The sequence below is a fragment of the Electrona antarctica genome (genome assembly GCF_951216825.1).
Source record: "Electrona antarctica genome assembly, chromosome: 10".
NCBI lineage: Eukaryota > Metazoa > Chordata > Actinopteri > Myctophiformes > Myctophidae > Electrona > Electrona antarctica.
The window spans coordinates 46,512,226-46,537,448 of NC_136791.1; the positions used below are offsets into that span (position 1 = coordinate 46,512,226).

A 25,223-nucleotide genomic window follows, 5' to 3' on the forward strand; every position below is an offset into this window, starting at 1 on the left:
TTATTATGTCATATATGGGATTTGTGGACTCTTACTGTACCTCACAGTAAAAAAAAACCCAGACCACAAAACATCTACTGAATGTTAAAAGTTTTCAGTTTTTGTTTGGTGCAATTGAGCTCAGAAAAGCTAAAGAAAATAATTAGAAATTAGAAAAATATTTTTTTAATGTCACGACCCAGAAAATGTTTCATAATTTAGATTATGGGGTGCCGGAGTCCCTGGCAGGAAACGTTTTGAGAAGGGCAGCCAAATACTTGTGGGGGTCCTTGACATGACAAAAGTTTGAGAACCACTGATGTAGCTGGCCCAGGAACAGTTGTTAACAGAAACTACACAAGCAAACAGCGAGGATAGAGTGCATTAGAACCATGCAACGCTGAAGAGGTTTTGATATTCATTCACTCAACGCAAGGTTGTTAGGAACATGAGAACAAACTCCTCAAGGCCCCCTTGCCTCAACAGCATATTTTTACATACAGCTAACTCCTCTTGGAGGCATGACTTTGACTATACAGAATGATTGTCCTAATCAAGGCAAGGGGCGAATGCACCCCTTGCCCACCTTCCCCAAATCAACACCCATATTCTCTCCTCGCCGCGCACCTCCTCCCATGTCCTCCCTCTTTGTTAACCACTTATATTAGGCCCTATTAAAAAAATAATAATAAATGCAGATCTACAAGCTCACAACGTCTTGCATCAATGCGTTGGGGCCTTGTAGGTTTGCTATTTTTGAAAAGTTTGGAATGCCCAAATAAAGCAGGGACACGAAGGGTGAAAGTGGTCAATTAGATTTTAAGTGATTTCTCCTATTACACACACACACACACACACACAAACCCTGTGATCGTAAAGGAAATATACAGTAATATTTTTACAGTCACGCGCACACACAGAGAAATCAACTGTAGCACAGACCGTTCACCACAGACACACGCAGACACTACGGGCAGACAAGTTTGGACCACATACGACTGACTATAGTTTGTTAACCCAACGTAGAAGGAAAAACTGCATGTTCAGAGCCGAGCAGACACCAGGATGGCCAAGTGCACAGTCCGTTTTATCCATAATTATGTTGTGGAACACAATAATCAATCATCATCATCATACATTAGTCCTACAAACTGTTGACTACTGCATTGTTCAAAGAGCAAGAGCTTCCAGTTTTCCAGGGCACAATTAAGGCCTCCCAAACTAAGTATTCTGGTTGCTGGGCCAAATCCCTGGCCCCGAATCAAATACGCTCTATGCATTAGCAGCCATATTGGAAAGAAATTGGGCCTCCTCCTCCTTACTTCCTTCACAGGTCTTACCACTTATACTAATTAAGGCTGTTCCATTTAGTGTAGCACAGTGGTTCTCAAACTTTTTAATCCCCCGCATGAACCATGAGGGTCCCTGGCTGTACCCCACTGGTGTAGCAGTCTTTCCAGTTTGCCAACATGCTGTTCGACCAGAATGGAGCACAACCTTAAATTGCATCATTGGTAACATCTGTTTATTACAGTAAAACAATACAAAAATTAAATAAAAATGAAGGCATATATTCAAAAGAACTCTAAGCTGAAGCGTCTCATCTTTTATCATCTTATCCGAGTAATGGCGAAACAAACTATGTAACGCAGCAAAAAGTGGTATCTACATGTAGCACAATTTATACTGCAATATCCAGCCCTCCCCGGCCATTTCCCTCCTCTTTCTCTGCTACGCCCGAGTTGCTTCCTCTCCATCCGTTTCCCTCTTACTTCCAAATCTATCCCCGGTGAGTGCTATTGTGGTTGTGATGTCAGATTCCTAAGGCAGTATCACAGTACAGTCCATAGAGAAAAACAACAGCGGTACAGTATTACAATGGCCTGCCCAGAGCCATATACACCTGACAAAGTTGGGACACTGACATAATGTTGGGAATTTTTGTTAGGCCTCCAGGTTTTGAGCGTTCACTATCTTAACATTCTGTCAGGATAAGCAATGAGATCTGTATGCAACAAAGATCTACATGTCATCTGCATATTTCCGGACGCCCCATCGTCACTTGGGACAAGCGCAGCCTACCTACTGTAGTACGTTAACAAACACACTGGTTCCCCCAAATATTTTAGCTCGAGACCTAAAAAGAGAAATTTGACGTCTCCCTGGGACCCAAACTAGTGAAAAATATCTGATCTACAAGCTCACAGTACAGTGTTATGAGCTTGTAGATCTGCTATTTTTTTTTGTTTATACTTATTTTATTTTTATTTTTTTTGAAATACCGTAATATATATATTTTTAACTGTAGGAAATAATGTGTCCGCGACCCACAAATGGGTCCCAAGCCAGTGTTTGGGAACCAGTGGGTTACATCATGCTAATCTCATCTTCCTGGCTTGTCCTGCGAGCTTGGCGGGCTAAGGCACATGCCGTGGCGTGTGCTCACAACATCATGGGTCTGAATCAGGCTCATCATTCATGGCCATATATTGTCACAGGTCATGTTCACACTACTTTCTAGACACACTCGCCACTGTGTATAATCCGATAAAACAGAAATGGTTCTAAAAAATATGGTTAAAAAAAATATATATATAATAATCCAAATTCCGACATTTCCTTTTTTGTGAAAAGCAGAACGTTAATTGTGTACTGTATTCATATAATTACACTGGAGAGTGAATCAAAGTCAAAAAGCTGCTTCTAGGGGCTTCACTGATGGCTCACCTGGTAACACACATACATAAGGCTAAAAATAAGTATTCTGGCGTGCAGATTTTATTGTCGTTTCATGTTAAAGTTTTGTCTTTGGTCACTTTGTGACACCTTTTCCATTCTGGCTTTGAATCCAACCAGACCCCCCCCCCCTCTCTCTCCCCTGCCCTTTTCTGTTCACTGTCACTCAAAAAAGAATTATCTTTGGGAAAATAAAAATAAAGAAAAAGTTGTGATCGGTGTCTGCACTTTGCGTTTACTTTCTGCAAAGTGACACGTTGCATGTTTGTTGCATACTGAGGCCTCTGGTAAAATTCAGTGGCACAACTCAAAGAGATATAGGGTTCTGGGTTCAGCCTTCTTATTATGGGCAGGTTCTGACACGGGTGAGGCTTATTTATTTTTTATTTTTTCCCCCCTAATACAGATCACGCTGGCCTATGACGGCTCAGATACGTCAGCTCATTGGACGATATGAGCTATATATGATGTGGTCGAGTGGAACTCCTGGAATGAATGAGCTCCTGCTATATTACAGACTATTAAGACAGCTAACTATTACCTAGCTGATGGCAACTCGTGGAACTACGGGAGGCTACACATGGAGTCTCAAGAAGTTGCTCCACATCTCTGTTTGGAATGATATTGTGGTTAGCAAGATTCAACACAATGGTCCAATAGACAAGGTCAGATAGAAGTTATCATACAGAAATGGTCCAATACAATTATAGTACAACATCTATACAACAACTATACATTGTGCGTTTTTTTCGTTTTTGTTTTTTTACTTTCTCTTTTTTTTTTGGGGGGGGGGGGGGGGGGGGGTGGTTGGTTGTATGTCTCCATATAATCATTGGTTTTCAAGAGGGGTTGGGGGACATGGTGCGGGGCGTCGGAACAGAGGGGTTGGGGGACATGGTGCGGGGCGTCGGAACAGAGGGGTTGGGGGACATGGTGCGGGGCGTCGGAACAGAGGGGTTGGGGGGGACATGGTGCGGGGCGTCGGAACAGACCCCTAGATCAGTGGTTCTCAACCTTTTCAGGCCGTGACCCCCCAAAATAATCACATTTGAACTGGGGACCCCCCACTCTGACATAGCACTTGGAACTGTAGGAGTTCTCTTTTCTTTTCAAAATCTTTTTATTTACACATTATACATTTAGTTTGACTCGGTTCCACAGATAAATATATTATTATATTACATTATCTGACAATTTGGCCAATGTCTGACCAGTTTTATTAGTATAGTTTGTCGTTTACTTTTGATTGATACACTAATGTTCTTTTTTTCAATTTAAAAAAAAATGTTTTAAAAGCTCTTAAGTTAAAAGTCCATAAATTGTCACTTAACTGTCATCATGGGGACCCCTCACAAATCATGTGGGGTCCCCCCCTGGGGGGTCTGGACCCACGGGTTGAGAACCACTGAGATACAGCAGACAAGAGACGGAGCATTTCTTCAGCAGCAGCTCTGTCAGCTCAACCCATTTTGGGCGGGAACCCCTTTTGGTGTTAGCATTATGTTATGCTTTAGCTATTGAAAAATAGCAGACCTACAAGCTCATAGCGCACCACCGAGTGGCGCGCTACGAGCTTGTAGGTCTGCTATTTTTGAAAAATCGAAGAACGACTGACATAGAAACATAGCTTTTTCAGAAAACTGTCAGGATGTAGAAGACATTTTTAGAATCTGATTTCAGGTCAAAATGGGTTAAGCAGTGATTCTATGGCAGCTTGAAGAACCGACATCTCCAGAATGTTGACCATCTTTTTCCGACGACGTCGTGTATGCACAGACTTGCTGCCCAGAAGCTTCTATCTATGGCACTGGTTCAGAACAACTGGGAGAAGTACAGGGTCAGGTTTGAGATGCAGGGGTCATGGGTTAGGTTTGAGTGGTCAGGGATAATGAGGAATGAACAGGAGGAGAGGGGATACGGAATACGGATCCCAAAGGATCTTTGGGATTTAGGATATGAAGACCATCTAAGCCTAAGAAATGTCACCGTTGATGAGGCAATGATGAGGTTTCAGGGACTTATTAGGGACACAGGTTTGTTGTAGGTTTGATGTAGGTATTTAAGGGATTCAGTGTGTAGAATGTTGTTAATGTTAGGATATGACTGTGGCCTCCATAACTATAGCAGGGTCTTCTATGTCAGCTTTACTTTGAACCATTCTTAGCTCCAACTGGGGTGGACTAGGCCTTCTACCAGGACCTGCTAACTCTGACGGGAACAAAGAGAGAGAGAGAGAGAGAGAGAGAGAGAGAGAGAGGGGAGAGAGAGAGAGAGAGGGGAGAGGGGGGAGGGAAAGAATAGATAGATACAGGAGGGGACAGATCGGGAGAAAAGAGGCAGAGAAATATTAAGAACTTTAAAACACTTTCAGTTTTTATGCACATACAAATATTAGAACTCCGATTCAGGCCGTGAATTAAAGATGCACGTTGCCGTGTGGGGCCGGTTTTACTCCAAAACTTGGGAAACACGATAGGCCTGGTTCAGTAAGCTGGCCATAAATAACGTGTAAATAAAGTGACTAAAAGGAGGAGTGTATTTTCTCTAATCACGTAATCATGTCATGATGAATCGGCTGCCATGTGATCGTAAAATCACAAGCGCTTTCCTGAGAAGTGCTTCACACCATAAAAGGCAACAGGAAATAGACCTCCCACAAAATTCACTGACAGAAAAAGATGAATGAATGAACGTGGGCAGTTGCGTAAATTCCTTTATGTTCAAAATATGGGCGTAAACAGCTTAGTAAATCGGGCCCAATGTTGCCAAACAGTGTTAATTTTGACATAAAATTCCGATTTAGTCCGTTTGCCAAAGTGGCAATACTGTGGTGACAAATATGCCAAAAGCATCTTTCAGTAGTGTTTTTTTTTGTTTTGTTACATTTGCCACTGATGGAAACACACTCGTGCATATAACCGATGGGAAGAAATAATAGCCCAAATCTTAAACCTAGTGATTTCAACATTTACAACATGGCTACATTTTCCGTTCTTACCATGAGCATACGATATGGTCCTTTGAATAACATGGTGCATCACTGAAAACGTCTTCTCACAGGCCATCTGAAAGAGAGACACAGTCTGGTATTCAGAATTAACTTTAGTAAAAGCGAGTTGGGCTCTTTGGGCTTATCAAGCCTGGTATCAAGAAATAGCGGCCCATGACGTCATCTTTAAACAATCAAGACAAGAGGTGAATCAAGAAAAAAGTGAAGTGACAAGACAAAATTACTTTTTAATACCAAACTAAAAAACTACCGAAAAAAAGACCGTTTCTGCATCAAAAGTGATCAACAAAACTATACTATTAAAACTGGTAAAGAAATGGCGAAAATAGCAGATCTACAAGCTCACAACTAAACGCCTCGCAACATTTATCTCTGAACCGACTCAAACTAAAATGTAATGCCTCAACTCCTCAAGTGCTTTTCGGGGTGGTTGGTACCCATTTCAACTTGTGATTATTTTAGAGGGTCCCCAGTTCAAATATGATTATTTTAGAGAGGGTCTCCAGTTCAATTATGATTACTTTGGGATGAAAAGGTTGAGAATCACTAGATGGCTTGCCCCCTAGGAGCCACCCCATCTCTGTGTGTGTGTGTGTGTGTGTGTGTGTGTGTGTGTGTGTGTGCGTGCGTGCGTGCGTGCGTGCGTACCTTTAGGTCATTGGGATAGTGGTGTGTCCACGCTAACAGCATAGCAGCAAACAAATCCCCGGTTCCTACAAACACAGCATCTACTTTGGGAACATCCATGCGAACTCTCTGCGTTGACCGGCTGCCATCTGGAAGAACTGAACAGTAACAGGCTAGTCAGGTATAGAAACCTTGTTGTTATGTCCAAATCTGTCACATTTTCAGGAAATGGAAAAAAAATAACCTGTGTTCCAATAGCCTGGGATCAATCAATAACATTTTTGGGTTTCTGATCCGGTCGGAGCGGAAAGAACTTCATGTCATCGGGATCGGGATCGTTCAGAGATTCTCAACGCCTAATACTAGACTACTTTCAGGTCCGGTAAAGACCCGCCCCCCGCCTGCCTCTGATTGGCAGTAGGGAGAGGCTTTAGGCGGAGCATTTTCGCCTTCTAATACAGCCTCCAAAACAACTCACTAGACTATGTTCCAACAACCGCAGACTAGTTTTCTTTGGCTGATATATATAGTTTTAGACCGAGAGGGAGGGGTGCCGTCTCTAGCGAAATTGAGCCACGGGAGACACAACCGAGCGCCCTAACGCCGGGGCTCCACCGGGCGCGTGCGTGCGTGCGTCAAAAAACGAACGCAACGCGCCCGGTGGAGCCCCGGCGTCAGAGGCGCGAGTTGCGGTGCCGAGCGTTGCAAAGTTCGCTAGAGCCGACTCTGCCCTGTTCGAGTTGCAACCCCCCCCCCCCCCAACGCAATGCCAACAACAAGCAATATTTATTTCCCACCACGGAGTAACCTCGTGTCAGTGTCACCAGACTATATCCACCTCGGTGGAAAGTCTGGTAACCACAGAGCAAAGACCGGCAGTGTCGGTAGACCAATCAGAGGCAGGCCGGGGTCTTTACCGGACCGGAACGTAGTATTGAATCACGCATTTTCAACTGGTGGTCTGTGGTGGACCACTGGTGGTCCGTGAAGGTATTGCATCATGTGGTCCCTGGCCATACATTTAGTAATGTGGGAAATTGAAGATTTGTTTTTATCGACCACTAGTTGAGAAACTGCACTAAATGACCTGGTGATGTATGATGTCGTGACACGTCAATGTTGTCAGTTACGGCCTAGGCCATGGCTCAGTGGTCCAGACACCTTGGCTGGTAATCCAGTCTGGCAGTGTAGCCTACTGTCTGTCCCTCCATAAAAAATATAAAATAAAGGCGAAAGCCACAAAAAAACATATATAAAAAAAAATATATATATATTTAAAAAAAGAAGAAAAAAAAGAAATGTTGTCAGTTACTGGGAAGTCGGATGTCGAAAACTTCCACAGAGAAGAGTTAGAATTTCAAGGGAAAGTGTTCTGGATTGACTGGTTGAGTCACCATTATTAGGAAATGTGCCCTCACATGCAATCGCATGTGTCTGCTTGCTCAAGAAATGTGTTGCAATGAATCAGACATGAGTTTAAAATGGAAGGTTAAGAGAACAGAATAAGGGCAACTATGGGAAAGGAATAGATCAGTGCTTCTCAATCTATTTTTGAGCTCTGGACCACTAGCATATCAGTTAAATAATGACTGTTAAAGGTTTTTTCAGTTACAGTAGTAGAGAATCAGTAGATTTTCTGTGGTCTGGGGTTTTCTTTTTTTTAATGTTTTTTTTTTGTGGCTTTCGGGGGGGGGGTAAGGGCCGTCAGGATCGGTAGTCGAACCCCCGGCACACTGCCAGACTGGATTACCAGCCAAGGTGCCTGGACCACTGAGCCACGGCCCAGGGTTTTCTGGTTCAAACAAGTGCTCTGATTTGCCTGTGGATTGTGAGGTCCACAAATCCCATATATGACATAGGAATGTGCCAGCAGATGTCATTGACTGTTTGCCTATTTTCAATGCAGCTCAAAAGGTTTCAGAACCCACAAAGAAAATTCACAGAAAATCCACTCAATGTTCAGGTTGCGTGGATGTAATTGAGGTCATAAAGCCTAAAAGAAAAACGAAAATAAATAAATAAATGAAAATGTCATGAAACCTTTAAGGGCAAATTAACACATTAAATGAAGCCCTTAACAGTCAATATTATATATGTGGTTTAGTTTGGTTTGGTATAATCATTTGGTGTTGGTATAATAATGGTTGATCCATCCAGCCATGATCCATCTTTAATTCTAACAGGCCAGTTTAGAACGAAAACCAGGCTTTCCTCTGTGGTGGAAAGGCTGGTGATGAATTCCTGTTCTGTTCTTTAGACTATATAGAAGTGTCTATTTGTACGTCTCTAAATGTTTTGATGAATTGAACAAGGTGGACCCTCTTGTAAACAAGTGTAATGCTTAATTGGGTCGTCCACTCACAGTGGACGACCCACTGTTTATTTCTTGCTGCTTTTTATTGTTGGTACCTACTGGGTGCTGCTACTAACACATTATGATTACTTTTGTACTGCATTGGAGTGATGCCAACAGATCAATTTCGTTGTACATGTGTGTAAACAGTGTTCAATGACAAAATAAAATCCATCCATCCAGTTAACAGTCTTTGTATTGAGTTTGTGCTTGAAATGTACTGTAATTCTGCAAACTGTTAATAAATATTTCAATCAATCAAAAGACGTGAGGTTAATGTTCCAAATGGAACAAATGTATTAATTATTCAGTCACTTATTCAGTTAAAACGTTTCAATGGTTATACCATTTATAAAACCCACATAAACACTTTCAACGACGACAGACATACCAGTGCGTTGGCTTCCCAGTGAGACCAGGAAACGATCTCCCAGTCTGGAGGGGAGGTCAGAGGAGGTGATGACCACCGTGTCTGGACCCATAGCATGAAGCAGGTCCATCACCTTGGACGCACACGCACACGCACACGCACACACACACACACACACACACACAACACACACAACACACACACACACACACACACACACACACACACACACACACACACACACACACGCACACACACACACACAGTCAGTTAGTCTGAAGATTAGTCAGCCTGTCAACAGTAAAACTCAGTATCCAAAAAAAACAGAAATAAAGTGGATAAGTGGATATTTTACCTCTACGGCATCTTTCTCCGTGCTAATGTTTTTTCCTGTCAATAACCTAAAATGAATCGAAGAAACAAGCATCCTGTTAACAATACAATACACACAAAGCCAACAGACATTTATACAGGAATAAATAGTTATGAACTAATGAATTCCTATTCCTCATGTGTTATGTAAGCTGTAAAATGTAAAACTAGCACTTGGTAGGGATTAGTTTTTTCTTATGTGTAAAATGCTATTTATTTAGCCATAAAAGTGTTAGCTCTCGACCAGTTCTAGAAGCAGATGCAGGGCTGGCCCCGAATAACCTTTTAGCAATATTCTGTAGTTTGCCTAAAGCACCACTAGGTGGAGCCACCGGACAGGAAAATCAACCTCAACTCACCCTACAGTAGCCAGTGATGCTGTGCAAGCCATATAATATGGCTGAGTATATACTTTATGTTAACTTGTGGTAACATTGCATCGTCTAAAACCGGGCTATAACTGGTCTAAAAATGAAAGTTTTCATAGGGCCGATTCATACTACAGAGCCGAATAAAAGTCGGTTCGGCTCTGTAGAGCCTACAATGTGACGTCATTTGAGGTTTGGGGGGGCGGGTACCGTCCTAAAGCCGGCTCTTCGGTGCTACTGAAAATTTCTGACGAGCCGAAATCATTTCGGCACTACAGCGCCGAAACAGCGATAAAATAGGAGTATGAATCGGCCCTTAGCTGTCTAGGCTTAGCTTAGACGTTGATTAGCTTTTTTTTAAACGTCTATATATATCTGTTGATACGTTTTGGGCGTGAACCCCTTTTGGTGTTTTAAACATTATGTTATAATTTAGCCATTGAAAAATAGCAGATCTACAAGCTCATAGCTCAGAGCTTGTAGGTCTGCTATTTTTGAAAAACCGTGAAAATATTTATTTCAGAAAACTGGAGGATTTAGAAGATTTTTTTTTTCATTTTGAGGTCAGGCCTAAAATGGGTTAAAACCGGGAAAGCAGCCGTGTCATTATAGATTTTAGCGTTGGCTATTGAAAAACAAACAAATAGCTTAATGTACATTAATGCTCAACGTCAACAACTCAACTCAGCTTCAAACTGGTTAGGAGTGATGATGTCAGCAACCGGAACCACTTTGTTCTTGTAGACAGGATGGAGGTTCTGAGGAACATACTGGAGACAAGAGAGACGCACGGCTTAGACACACGCACACACACACACACACACACACGCAGATACACAACTGCAGCTCCAGTGAGTCATACAGAATGAATGAATCTGCTGGATCATAACTAGCCATCTGTCACAGAGACAATAGCCTTGCGCGCGCACGCACGCACGCACGCACGCACGCACGCACGCACGCACCTAAAACTATAGTACTATAATGACCGCAGACAGACACACACCCATGCAGTAACTCACCATAGATCCATGATCTCCAAGGACGGGATCACACACTGAAACGACACAACAGTGAGTGTCACAGCGGTGGAAAAAGTACTCACAATTTGTTTTACTTAAGTAAAAGTATCAATGCTGTAAAGTAAAAGGCCGCTATTCAAAAGTATCAAAGTACAAAAGTATCAAAATGTAATGAGTACCAAAAGCAGAATGTCCCAGTTCAACATTTCAAATGTTCAAAAATCATTTGAATATAGCAGATCTACAAGCTTGTGAGCTGTAATAATAATCAAAACCTACAAAGTAACTAGAAACTAGAGTTTTCAAATAAATGTAGTTGAGTAAAACAATATTTGCCTCCGAGATATATTTTCAAACATTGTCAATCCATTTTTTTTAAGTTAGAAGTTTAGAAGTTATTGAATTATGAAAGTTATTTCTTAAATACCTTTGTATTATTTTTTATTCTAATTATTTATTCTATTCTAAATGACAGTACCATAAAACTACTCCAGGATAGAGTCCTGACAGGCTGACATCAATGACAAGCCACAGTTCTCTCACAACCATAATGCTCAGTGTCACTTGTAGTCTTGAGTTGCACTCAAGTCTTCATACAGCTTTCTTTTCTTTTCAAAATCTTTTTATTTCCGTTTTATAACAGTCACAGGTTCATAGTCACAGGTTCATAGAAAAAATAAAAATAAAAAATCAGATTTAGTATCAGTGACTGAGGTAAATAAACGTAGCCTACTGTATGAATCAAAGAGATCGTGGGCAGACATAATGAAAAGACTTATTGTGCAAAACATGCCCCTTCAAGAAAAAAGAGAAACATTTTCTCCCCTTCAAGTCCCAATTTAGTATAGCCAATTCCCAATTCCCCAGCCTCTCTACAAGTACTCCATCTCTGCTAACCCCCACAATCAGTCATTGGGAGGGTGAAGAAAGCCTCGGGTCTCCTCCGATACCCGGGCCATCAAGCCAACATCTTTTTTACACCCGACAGTGAAAGGTCTCACTAGGGGGGCGTAACGCATGTGGAGGTACACGCTATCCCCCCCACCTCCTCCCTCCCCTGAACAGGCGCCCTGACCATACAGCTTTCTTGATGAAGTAAATCAAAAGTCTCATGTAGCCTGGGCTGGCCGAGCGGTCCAGGCACCTAGGCTGGTAATCCAGCATGACAGCGTGTTGCGGGTTCGAGTCCCGATCCTGACCACCTTTGCTGCGTGTCTCCCCATCTCTCTCCCCCTTTCCTTTCAAACTACTGTAATCAATAAAAGGCAAAAAGCCCCCAGAAATATCTTTAAAAATATATATATATCATGTAGATAATAATAATAATGAATTGCATTTTTATAGCGCTTTTCCAAGTGCTCAAAGCGCTTTACAATGGTTCATTCATTCATACATTGGGAGGTGAAGCGGCGAACAGTCGACGCCAGCGTCCTCACTTCCCACATTCACACATCAATGGTGGCGCGCTCACACCGACCAACTCATTGGAGGCAATGTAGGGGTCAGTGTCTTGCCCAAGGACACTTCGACATGTGGACAGGAGGAGCCGGGATTCGAACCGCCGACCCAGGGATCATTGGACAACCTGCTCTACCTCCTGAGCCACAGCCGCCCATATGATGAAGATGAAGACAGAAGAGTTAAATACTGCTCACCATAAACCAGGTTGGGGTTAGCTCTCTTCAACTCCTGAACAATGTCCACCACCATCTCCAGGAAGGACGTGTCTCTGGTGTACCCTGAATAAAACACACGACATATAATAATTGTTTAACATTCCTCAGAATCAGGATACTGTAATCTACTACTACGAGCTGTCATCCATTCAGAAGACTCTTTCAGGGCCCAGACGGTTAGCTCAAAGTGGTTAAGGTGCGTAGGGCTCCATTTGTCACTGCTAAACCCCTTATCCCTAAACTTCTTTGCCTTTTTTTTACTATTTTGCAAAACATTTTTGAATAGTTAAAATGGCCAGTCTACAAGCTCACAACATGTCAATGTAGATTGGCTAGTTGAACTATTAAAAAATGTTTTTCAAAATAGTAAAAAAAGACAAAAAGGTTTAGGGATAAGGGCTTTAGCGGTGACGAAAATGGAGCCCTATAGGCTCTGATGTAGCCTGACAACAACACAAAACATGAACATAGCCGATCTACAAGCTCACAATGTGCCCCATCGCGATGCATTGTGAGCTTGTAGATAGCATCGATGCATATACAGGTAGAGTTTGAAGGTAATGTATGTTTTGAAATAATAATAATAATAATCTACTAGTACAATGTAATACATGTAGTGGCGTAAAAGTACAATATTTGGAGTAGAAATAAAAGTATTGGAAACTCTAGTAAAATTCAAAATTGAATTTAAGTACTGCCTGTTAGAAGTTAATCATCATATACATAGTGTTATTTGCATGAACCATGTTACCTGTTAGAACGTAATCATAGTGGTGTACGTTGTTCAGTTTGATTCCCTCGTAGAGAACATGGAGCTCGTCTGCCGTCAACACCTGCCCCTTCCAATGAGAGTAGCCTGGAGAGGAGAGAGGAGAGAGGATGGCGTGAGGAAGACTGATGCCAAGCAGCCCCCAATTGGTTTTCCTCGATCGGGAGGAGGGTGGGCTGGCATCTCCCTTAGGGATTAAAAGGTTTGGGGAGAAGCCCACTAGTCATCCGTCGAGGGACTCGAGTGTAGAGCCAGCTGCTCTTATGCATAGAAAGGAGTCAGCTGGTGGTTTCTGTCATCTATTAACCAATTTTGGACTGAGGTTTTCTAAATCCTCCAATTTTTCTGAAAAACCCATGTTTCTATGTCAGTGGTGCTCAACCTTTTTCATGTCAAGGACCCCCAGAATCATCTCTATTGGGCCACGGAACCCCATCTCAAAATATGTAGTTCCAGGGACCCCCCCAGAAGCAAATACTTTTGTTAAAAATGTTCGCTCTGAAATATTATATTCAATGATTTGCGCCACATTTTAACGATTTTTCAAAAATAGCAGACCTACAAGCTCGTAGCGCGCCACTCGGTGGCGCGCTATGAGCTTGTAGATCTGCTATTTTTCAATAGCTAAATTATAACATATAACAATTAAAACAACAAAAGGGGTTCCCGCCCAAAATGGATTAAGGATGAGGATGCCTCCTGGCCAGTTCCCCAGGGAGGTTTTCCAGTGACGTCCAGCTGGGAGAAGAAGACCACAGGGCAGACAGAGGACCAGGTGGGGGGGGATTATACAGTACCACACTGGGACTGGGAATGCCTCAGGATCCCCCCAGGAGTCATCATAATTAATCTTAACGTTAAAACTAGCATTGGTGGTGTCCTTTCGCTCCCAGGAAGATTTATGACAACATCATTTTCACCTCCATATAGAGTTGATTATCTATGGATAATAACATTGGGTCATCTTAGAATAGTCTCATAAGAATTGTGGTCCAAAAACGAACAAACTGTCCCGGTGCTACATTGTCAGGGAGGTGGCTCTGTATAGTTTACCACTCAGCGGTGGTAACCTTATCGGTTTCTTTCTCGCCTTATTTGATTATCCCATTTTGGGCGGGAACCCCTTTTGATGTTTTAACTAAGGATTATGTAATACTTTAGCTATTGAAAAATAGCAGATCTACAAGCTCATAGCGCGCCACCGATGAAAAATCGTGAAAATGCGGCACAAATCTTTGAATATATATTCTTTCAGAATACTTTTTATTTTTTATTTCAACGTCAGGCCTAAATGGGTTATTCATATCCATACAAAACCGACATGTCCATTTGTTTCTTTTTGGAACACAGTTGTTATGTGATATTTTAAGTCATGAAGCTTCTAATGCTAGCTAACATTTTAGCCCGGCATCTGTTCCTGTACCTCGCTGTACCAACAAAACAGCAAAAGTGTCTGAAGTAGAAAAAACATAGGAGCTGCTGTCAAACACCATATCAGAAGCTGCTTAATTGTGCTGTCTTTACAACGGCGTTGCTCATCAAACGCAGCACGTCGTCTACAAGCTCACGAGTCACAACGTGACGTGGCGGGTGACCCGTCGTGAGCTTGTAGATCTGTGTTATGTTCAGCGAACGACATGGTCGTACAACAACAAAATCTAAACCAGGCTTAATGTACAGCCGAGAGGGCTGAGGTGACAGATACATGATGAAACAACAAACACTCAGCAGCAGCGACCAAAAAGGCATTGGTTTAATCACCGACGCTGTCAGGATGATAAAACTCAAGCGGAGCACTGCGAAGTGGCTGTCATTACCTACACTGCCACAGTGGCCTTTAAACCAGGCACTTATCGCCCAGTTTGATCGAGGTGATCCGCTGTGATCTATGTTGAAGTTAATTGTATTACTCCAATCTTGATGAGCCAATCTGAAAAGGTTTTCTTCCTCTGTTCAAATAATGCACTTACTGCATAGTTATGGGTTTTCAGCCATGCCTTTTGCCACATCTGTCTATTTATGATTCTGTGCTCCATAATATACTGTAATCATTGAGTTCTTGGGTTAACCCAACCCTTTTGGTGTTAGTATTACGTTATGCTTTAGCTATTGAAAAATAGCAGATCTACAAGCTCATAGCACGCCACCGAGTGGCGCGCTACGAGCTTGTAGGTCTGCTATTTTTGAAAAATCGAAGAACGACTGACATAGAAACATAGCTTTTTCAGAAAACTGTCAGGATGTAGAAGACATTTTTAGAATCTGATCTCAGGTCAAAATAGGTTACATAAATTATGACAATGCTTCTTCCAGATGAACAGGAATGCAAATGTTTGTTTGTCTGCTTTTTTCCCAGAGCTTTCCCATCAAAATCGTGACATGCCCGGTCTTCTCGCTTTCGCGCTAAAGCACTGGGTTGTGGCTGGAGTCAGCAAAATGACACATTTACATTCCTGACTGTAGATGTTAGCAGAGCGCCTCACTGACAGTTTATATAAGCTGCTGGTTCTGAACTAATGCACATAAATCAAATGGAAGACATAACGTAAGTACATACGTACAGTACATACATAAGACATACTGTACTGTATGTATGCACACCTGCAGATCACCCAGCATGGGTGTGTTGAGTTGGAGAGGTTTATGTGGCTCGTCATTCTACAACATTTCCGCACATATGCTTTATTATGTCTGTCACACATGTGCTGCTCACATGTTGTTGTGAGAACTGAGCAGGTATTTGTTTGCACATTTTTGCATGCGTGTTATATCAAACGTGTGTGTGTGTGTGTGTGTGTGTGTGTGTGTGTGTCTGTGTGTGTGCGTTTTGATATGTGACATGGTTGCTGCAGGCTGACGATATCGCAGCTCCAGGTGAGTCACAGGCAGGTCACATGGTGTGGTGCTGGTTGCTAAGCAACAAGCCAGCAAAAAAGCCAGAGGGCCCAAAAAAGAGAGCAGTTGTGTGTGTTCACTTGTGTTCACGTGTGCTCACGTGTGTGTGTGTGTGTGGTTCTGTCGTCATCATTTGCTGCTGTCGCAATTCCCACAGTCTGCTACATCTCGCTGCTCTGACCTCCCTCTGTCTTGTACATTCTCTCAAAGATGATATATTATGCGTCAGTGACAAGGCGCAGTGTGCCATATGCATGTAGCTAGAGCTGCGTGTTGATACGTCATCATTTAAAGATCAAGAAATATTTTTATCCCACAATTTTGTGACCCATTTTTCACCCGGTGCCAATTGCCTTTACACTGTAATCCCTCTGCCAACCTGGGGAGAGCCCCAAACTGAGCTCATGCTTCCTTTAATGCATGAGGAGTGAGCAGGCCGCTTATTATCAGCTGATAAGGGGGAGTTTCCCCCGGTAGGACGTACAGTAGCACGTGGAAGAAAAGGAACACGTTATTCCAAACAGTTCCTTTCCCCTCCATCAGGCGCCCCGGGCTGACCAGGGGGAGGCAGTATAGAGACCAGGATTACTGAATAATTGTGAGGGTACCTAGTACCTATAGGGGACACAACGGGGAGAACATGCAAACTCCACACAGAAAAGCCCTTTCGCCAACAACCCCACCTATGGGAGCTGATGACACGGAGGAGAGAACACGCCCACAGGGTCCCAGGCAGGAATCAAACGCGGGACCTTCTAGCTGTGAGGGGACAGCGCTACCAAATGCTCTACCATGCCCCCTACACCCCACATTCTTTACCTGAACTTGGCCATACATATATTCATCTACCCAACTCTCACTAACCCTACGCGAGCGGTTCTCAAAGTTGGCCATAGGGACCCCCAGGAGGTCCCTAGAAAAACTAGTTAATCCATTTTGGCCTAGCCTCGGAATTTAAAAAAAATCTTCTAAATCCTCCAGTTTTCTGAAATAAATATTTTCACGATTTTTCAAAAATAGCAGACCTACAAGCTCGTAGCGCGCCACTCGGTGGCGCGCTATGAGCTTGTAGATCTGCTATTTTTCAATAGCTAAACTATAACATAATGTTTAAAACACCAAAAGGGGTTCCCGCCCAAAATGGGTTCCATCAAAATCTGTTTAACCCTAGTATATACTATATAATATATATATATATATATATATATATATATATATATATATATATATATATATATATACTGTACACTGGTTATTTGAAAATAGCCGATCATGCTTTTTTTATCTAGAATTTCTTTAAAGGCAGAAATCTTGTGCGGGTGTCTGTTTCTTTGTCTTTCAGATAAACCAAACAAGTCAGCTAAATTTATATGGCACAAAATATTTCATGGGGGTCCGTGGACAAATACATTAATTAATTTGGGGGTCCTCGACCCACTGCCCTACACTATAACTTGGCTTAAAGTAGCTCAGAAGTCAAAACATAATTTTCAAACTCAACATCACTAAATGTCTCACTAAACAGTCAACACTGGGCTTGAGGAGAGCAATGGTGTGACAGACCCCTCTGCTGAGAAACAGACTGAGCAGTTAGGAAATTACATGATAACAACTAATGCGGTCTTTAATGGCATGATGGACCCCACTGACAAAACAACCTGTTGAATAACAAGAAATGACTCAACTTAGTCATTATACCGTATATCAGCTTGCATTCCATTCTCTTGTATATTGTACTTTAGTAATCTCCCATTGGCTTAGACTCAGGCCAGCCAATCATGTAACTCTCATCACTACATCGCTACTAGACCACGTGACCAAAGTCTGAACACTTTCTCAGCTCTGCAAGCTGATGGCAATCCTAGTCTAATTGTATAGCTGAATTTACTAACCTGAAACCAGTTTAGAAACGGCTCTGTACAAACAACCGCACGTTAAATACAGACCTTGACCCTGTCGGCATAAAAACAAGTTCAACAGATGTAAAGAACACTTTATTTTATATTTGGGCAGGGTCTACAGAGCATCCATTATGCGCACGAGCGAGCGCTCACGCACGCACACGCACACGCACACACACACACACACACACACACACACACACACACACACACACACACACACACACACCTCGCAGGTAGCATCAATGTCATTGATATAAGGTCAGTAGGTCATGTAAAAGAGGAGCTAAGGGGGGTGGGTTTAGCAAGAGCTTACAGGTGGGCATTTTAACGGTGGCTCCATAGGTTGAAAGGCCAACAACAGGAGCCAGCTGGCATCAGCTGACCAGCAGCTTGGTGGGAATCAGTTGAGCATCATCTGAGGAGGCAGGCAAGAAGTTGATGACTATTGACTGCCATCATTCATGACCTGAACTGATGCTGGCTGTGCAATCAAATCTAGACTGTGTAGCATCATGTGTCCCTCCTCAGAGATTCAAAGGTGGATTGGATTGAGGTCATATTATTTACACTTATGTTATCTCCTTTACGGCAAACAAATCTAAAGTCAGTACTCTTAAAGTAGGTCGGGAGTGGCTTATTGTCGGTATTAGCCGGTAACACGTGGTCTGTCCCCGTTCCCACTTCCCACACACACACAATCAAAAACCTTTACCGAGAGGCATACATTAAAATATAGGCGCTCCTACAAATGTATATGATGCACATGCACACGCACACACACACACACACACACACACACACACACACACACACACACACACACACACACACACACACACACACACACACACACACACACACACACACACACACACACACACACACACACACACACGTCTCCAGTTTGAAGTGCACATTCGCTTAGTTTCACACTGTAGGTCTCACCTGTATGGTTGGAGAACTGGACAGAGTTGATGGAGTCCACCTCAAACCCCAACACCTGGAGACATAGTCATGAGTTTTAGTTACAGTATTATAACAATACATGTTTTAACGCATTACAACTGTGCCGTTTTAGATTTTTAGCTATATAGCAACATAACGTAACAATTCTAGTATAATGCAGAATTCATTCTGCATTACACTGCTCTCTATCATTGATTCATTTGTATTTGCGAGTCAGAGCCATAACTGAGAATACGATTCACCTTCAATTTATTTTAACCCATTTAGGCCTGACAAAAAATCTTCTAAATCCTCCAGTTTTCTGAAATAAATATTTTCACGATTTTTCAAAAATAGAAGACCTACAAGCTATTTTTCAATAGCTAAATTATAACATAATGTTTAAAACGCCAGAAGGGGTTCCCGCCCAAAAATGGGTTAAAGCAAGATAATTGTATTGATTGATAATGATTGATCTTTTATTCATCCTTTCCTAGTTTTCTTAACTTGTATAGTTAATGTCAAGTTAGCACAGTCTGCAGGGCATGGCACACCAACATTTCACTACATTTATGAGAGAGTGACATAAAACGTATGTGAATCTGTCTTTATGACCCTCTCAAACATAAATTACTTGACAATATGTCTGGAAGCATGAAGTGTCGGATTTCATTACATTTAGTACCACACTGAGATAAAGACTCAATCACCCCGGCCTGTAACATATTCAGGGGGGGGAAAATAATCTGCTGATGTTCTTATAGAATTTTTTCCTACGGGTAATTATTTAAAAAGAAATCACACCCGTGTGAACTGAGTGGTGCAACTCCCCCCCCCCCCCCCCCCCTTCTCTCTCTCTCGCTCTCATTAGCAGGCAACAGTGCAACACTATCTCTTTCTCTCTGTTTCTGGCACGACAGCGCCCCTACTGGTACTCATGAGTCACACATGAGTCACACACAAACATAGGTTAACACGAGTCACATAGGTGTCACACGGACACAGACATTGCTGTTCCTTGGAGTGGTTGCACCACTCAAAAACAATTGTGGCTTTCGCCTTTATTTTATTTTTTTATGGAGGGACAGACAGTAGGCTGACAGGAAATGGGGATAGAGATGGGGGGGGAAGACATGCAGTAAAGGCCGTCGGGATCGGGAGTCGAACCCGCGGCACACTGCCAGACTGGATTACCAGCCAAGGTGCCTGGACCACTGAGCCATGAATAAAGTTAAAAAGATAAACTTATTTTCTATCAATTACCAGCGACGGTTCCAGAACATTGTGACTGGGGGTGCTAATTAGAGGGGGGGCTATTGAATCTTGGTTTACATGGAAGAAATGTGTGTATAGAGATCGACTACTATACAATCAAATAAATCTGTATACAAGATCATTTCAGATGTCAGAGAGGGAGGAAAATACAAAATTAACTGTTTAGTACATTAAAACATTTCGTGGGGCCGAGTTGGTAAAGGGGCGAGTCGTTTAGTATTCCATAGAAGTCAGTCAATTGGGCTTCTTGGGGGCTTAGGGTGGGCTAAGCCTCCACCAGAGGGGGCTAAAGCCCCCCCCCCCCCCCCTTGCCCCCCTCTGGAGCCGTCCCTGTCAATGAAGCCTTGATTCTTTTGTTTACTTTTTTGTTAGAATGTATGCTTTGTTTTAACACCAGCAAGTGTTAGGCTTAAAACATAATTAAGTCATTATGTGTAACTTGAAGTTATTTTTTTATTTAAGAAATTCACCGGTATATTTTTCCACAATAAACATTCCATTTAAATCATCTTGTCCCACACATGACTCTCCTCTCTCTCTCCCCTTGGTTTCCTGTCTCTCTACTACACTCTCCTATCTGGAGAATCCTGATTTGATGACAAAGCTCAAATAAATCAATTGCTTTCTGTTGCATTTAGTATAGAATGTAGCCTATAGAATGAATCATAGATTGACATTCTGAATTGAGTTAGTTAACTTTTACAGCATCTTACACAGTAATCTAACCTACCTAGTCTACTGCACTGAAAGCCTACAACTTGAACTTGACCACATTCCAAATCCTTGATAAGACGTATGACCATAATGTACGGTCATATTGTAAATGTAGGAGGATTATGTTACAATAATGTATATTATTGATTTTGGGCATATTTTGACATATTTTATTTTATACATTTACTATATTGGCAGTGTTTTGATTTAAGAACAGCAAATTCTTTGTTTACCTGTGATTAGAATCAGAGTAATAAATGAATTCAATATATTATGTTTCCACAAGTACTACTAACAATTTAACAAACATTTCAATGACATGTTGATGGTGAGACAAGCGTCTCTAAAATGTCTGACTGCATTCTACAGTGAAAACTGTAGTAGTCTATTCAGAAATCACACCCGTGTGAACTGAGTGGTGCAAGGTCTTACATAGCCTGATCAGCTGTGGTCTGACGTAATGTCTGACGTAATGAAATCACACCCGTGTGAACTGGGTGACCATAGCAACCATGCTCATTTTTTGGTACGAACAGACAGACAGACAAACAGACAGACAGACACGTAAACTAACAAAGCCAGTCGTAGGAGTGGTTTACACCACTCAAAAAGTGTGAAGTGAGGGGCGCTCTTATCATTCATCATACATCCCATTCCATGCTCAGCCAATCAAATCATCCCAAATGTCATTCACTTTTGGCATCTTCACTTTCCTTTTCTGCCCTCACTTTTATCTTCAATATGCACTTTACTCAGCCAATAAAATCATCGCTGTGGGGTGATCAGCCATGATGTTTGTGTTCACACAAACACAAAGCTGGGCATAGGAGGGGCTAGCGCCCCTCAAAAATATATAATAGATAATAATCCTTATTACTTTCGCGAGCAGAGCATGCGCAAGTACCGTTTTCGGCTGCGTATGTCGGCGACACCCTCGGCCAATCAGGGCGTTGCGTGCGTACGCTCGTGACTGGCTCGGCCAATCAGGGATTGTGAATTGTCGCCGACACGCTCGGCCAATCGGGAATTTGCTGATGACGTAACTATGTGTATTTATATTAAAAAAACACGTTTAAAAGACGTATGTGGATGACATAAAATATAATTTGTTTATAGTATATATTAACTATATATGTCAGATGTTTCAAATCAATAACTTGATTGGGGTCTGCTTATAGCGCAGTAGTTGACGGTGGAGAGCCGGGGCACAAACAGAACGGTCAAGCACTGCCGTTAAGTTGAGTGCTCTGCTCGCGCACAAGTAGGCCATTCGTGGCCAACTTGTGTGCAAAGCGCAAGTTGGCAGCTCGACAGATAAGAGTGCATTTCTAGTTTAATTCTGTCGGCAAATCGACATTCCTATCCACTCAGTTTCTATAGATCCTACTTCTATGGAAGCTGCTGTCTCCATATTCAGTGATGTCATTCAGAGGAATCCTGTGGCAGCCAATCAGAGCCCAGGCTCCTCACTCTTCCTCGTGCAGCGGTGGTGAGTGTACTGAATGCAGCGGGCTCCCCTTACCCGACAGCGTACTCCCTCCCCATATTTCTGACAGAAAGCGCTAAGGGCTGAATTCACCCACCAGCGTACTGAATGGACAGAAGACCTCTCATCCCTCACAGCATGTGAGAGGAGTGCCACCACACCAGCCACACACTCACCAACACCAATATCACTATCGTCATCATTATCAGTACTATTCTAAATGACACAAACATCCCCAATAACTCTTGTGCACTCCTACGTATACTATGAGCCGAATAAAAGTGTTCGGTCTTCAGCCTATGTTGACTGGTAAATTGTAAAAGTCATCAGCCACTGTCACTAATTTACTGGCCAATTAATAGGATATCCAAATGCTTGCTTGCTCGCCAACTGCCAAAGTAGACAAGCAGGCTGACCAGCAAAAGACAATGTAGACCTGCATTTGGTCAGTGGTTTATGTTCATTTTCACCCTTTGTTGAAGGTCATGAATTGATGGTACTGTAAGCATACATCTAGACACACTTTCTACACAGCTCAACAACAATTTGACCATAAGAGAAAGAGAGAGATGGGGTATTAATTCTAGCAATGTAAAACAGCCTAAATATGAAAACGAGGGCTTGTTCTTTAAGACTATCAGTGAGCCACCCCCCGTACACAACATCACTGACTGGTAAGTGTCATTAAAGTTGGTTAACCTCAGCAAGTTGCTAGCCTGTGGACCTGTGGTTAAGGTTAAGTTACTAGCCGCAAGAGTCCTAGAAAGGCCTTTTTCAGCTGTCGTGGATAATATTAGCCTCTGTAAGCCATTGTATAAACACACTGAAGTGTAGAGTAACAATCTTGAGACTTACAGTCTAAAAATACTTGAATACCCCTTACGATTGACTGTCAATGGTGGGACAAATAAGGCCATAACACTGTTAAACTGTCAGAAAATGTGAAGGACATAACAATCATAATCATAGACTGTCATCAATATTTTGGAACCTGACATGACACCTACATCAGTCATCAATCATCTTCACGATTATCTAATGACATTGTCACTTATGGCAAACTATTGCCGTCGACTGTCCATGGTAAACATAATTGACATAGACATTAGACAATCACATTCATCACCATGCCAGCTCCAAGTCCATGTGTCCTTTAGAACCCTGGCTGCTTGTCACTGTCTGTCAGTAGTAACAACAACGTGTCCAAAGCCATAGCAGCATGCTGGACACTGATATAGAGATCATGCAGTGGTTCTCAACCTGTGGGTCAGGACCTCCCGGGGGGTGGGCTTTTTAATACCTAAAATGTACTGCATCAAACAAACTATACTATAAAACATTGGCCAAAATGTCAAATCATATATTAAAGCCAATCTAGGCGTTGTGAGCTTTTGGATCTGTTCAACTTCTTACATTCCAAGTGCTTATCAGGGTTCAAGTTCAAATGTGATCATTTGTTTTGGGGGGGTCGCAGCCTGAAAAGGTTGAGAACCATTGATCTAAGTAATAAGACTATAGGGCATGCACATGGGATAATTTTGCAACATGATCAGTAGTATTGTCATGTTTATGACAGGAAACAATATGGCCTACTAGTAGTATTCAACACAAACGATATGCATCATACTGTAGTGTAAATGACCCCTGCCTGGTGGTCAATAATGAAATGAACCCGCCTTGCTAATCTGGCATCAGGCTACTCATGGCCACATTCATCACCGTTTGATTGGTGGCGACGACAGTGTGCAATGCAAGTCTGGGTTAAAATAATAAATACATAAATAAAAATACTTTTTTGAGACTAGATAGAGCACCAATGGAGTACAGTATAAAAAAAAGTGAGTCGTGTGTACAAATGGAACCAAACGGATCCGTAACATGTGTACACTGTACAGTGTGTACACTCTCAAGAGTGTATATATTTATACCATTATATTATCATGTGCCATGATGGCAATGGAACATAATATAAAAGGCCTATATGGCTATATAATATACACACTCTAATGCCATCCTGTGCCATGGGTGGCTATTAATTACTTCTTACCTGTAAAGGGAACGAGGCGCTCTTGTTGCCCACATATCCTCTGACTACATGGCTCTGGATGGACAGAACACGACATTCCATGGCGACTCTCTCTCAGCCAGCCCGAGGATGAGGAGCGACGCAGATGATGACGATCCGTTATAATTTCAATATTAAACCACCCAAGCTATGACAGCCACAGATAAACCATGAGATCACTATAACAACAACAACGCTGATACTAGCTAGATGTGGCTAGCTGACCAGACCACCAGCTGTTGTCCCCCCGCTGCTGACTGTCACGATGGCTGTTGTGTGTGTGTGTGCTTGCGTGCGTGCGTGCGTGGGTACGTGCGTGTATGTGTTGCACACACAGGCGATCAGAATCAGAACAAGAGGATGATGTTTTGGATGCAAAAAAAAAACAATGCTTCAAAAAGGTTATAAATATATCCCGGAGAATTGTGTCACGGTTGAATATATAGCCCCCCGTTTGAAGTCAGTTAGTTTAGGACCACCATTATTATAGGACTCACTCCAAGGACAGATCAGAGAAACGCGCGCACACCCACACGCACTGACGACAGACGAGAGACAGCAGACGATACGAACACACATCGGCTATTCTACACAGGCACTCTGTTGACCACCTAACAGTGTTGCCAGATTGTGTGAGAGAAATACGCAACCAGGTCT

General features: G+C 42.4%; 1 protein-coding gene across 1 annotated transcript; it reads right to left on the reverse strand.

Moving 5' to 3' along the window:
* Window positions 1–1,482: 1,482 nt before the first annotated feature.
* Window positions 1,483–25,126, reverse strand: pdxkb (pyridoxal (pyridoxine, vitamin B6) kinase b). The gene is made up of 11 exons (XM_079512652.1): window positions 24,549–25,126; window positions 19,027–19,081; window positions 13,265–13,369; window positions 12,493–12,576; window positions 10,838–10,872; window positions 10,500–10,585; window positions 9,431–9,476; window positions 9,097–9,208; window positions 6,374–6,510; window positions 5,714–5,780; window positions 1,483–4,923 (listed from the first exon to the last, which is right to left on the reverse strand). Exons 1-11 carry the CDS (start codon window positions 24,627–24,629, stop codon window positions 4,808–4,810), a joined length of 924 nt encoding a protein of 307 aa, XP_079368778.1. The 5' UTR covers window positions 24,630–25,126; the 3' UTR covers window positions 1,483–4,807.
* Between the last annotated feature and the right edge of the window lie 97 nt (window positions 25,127–25,223).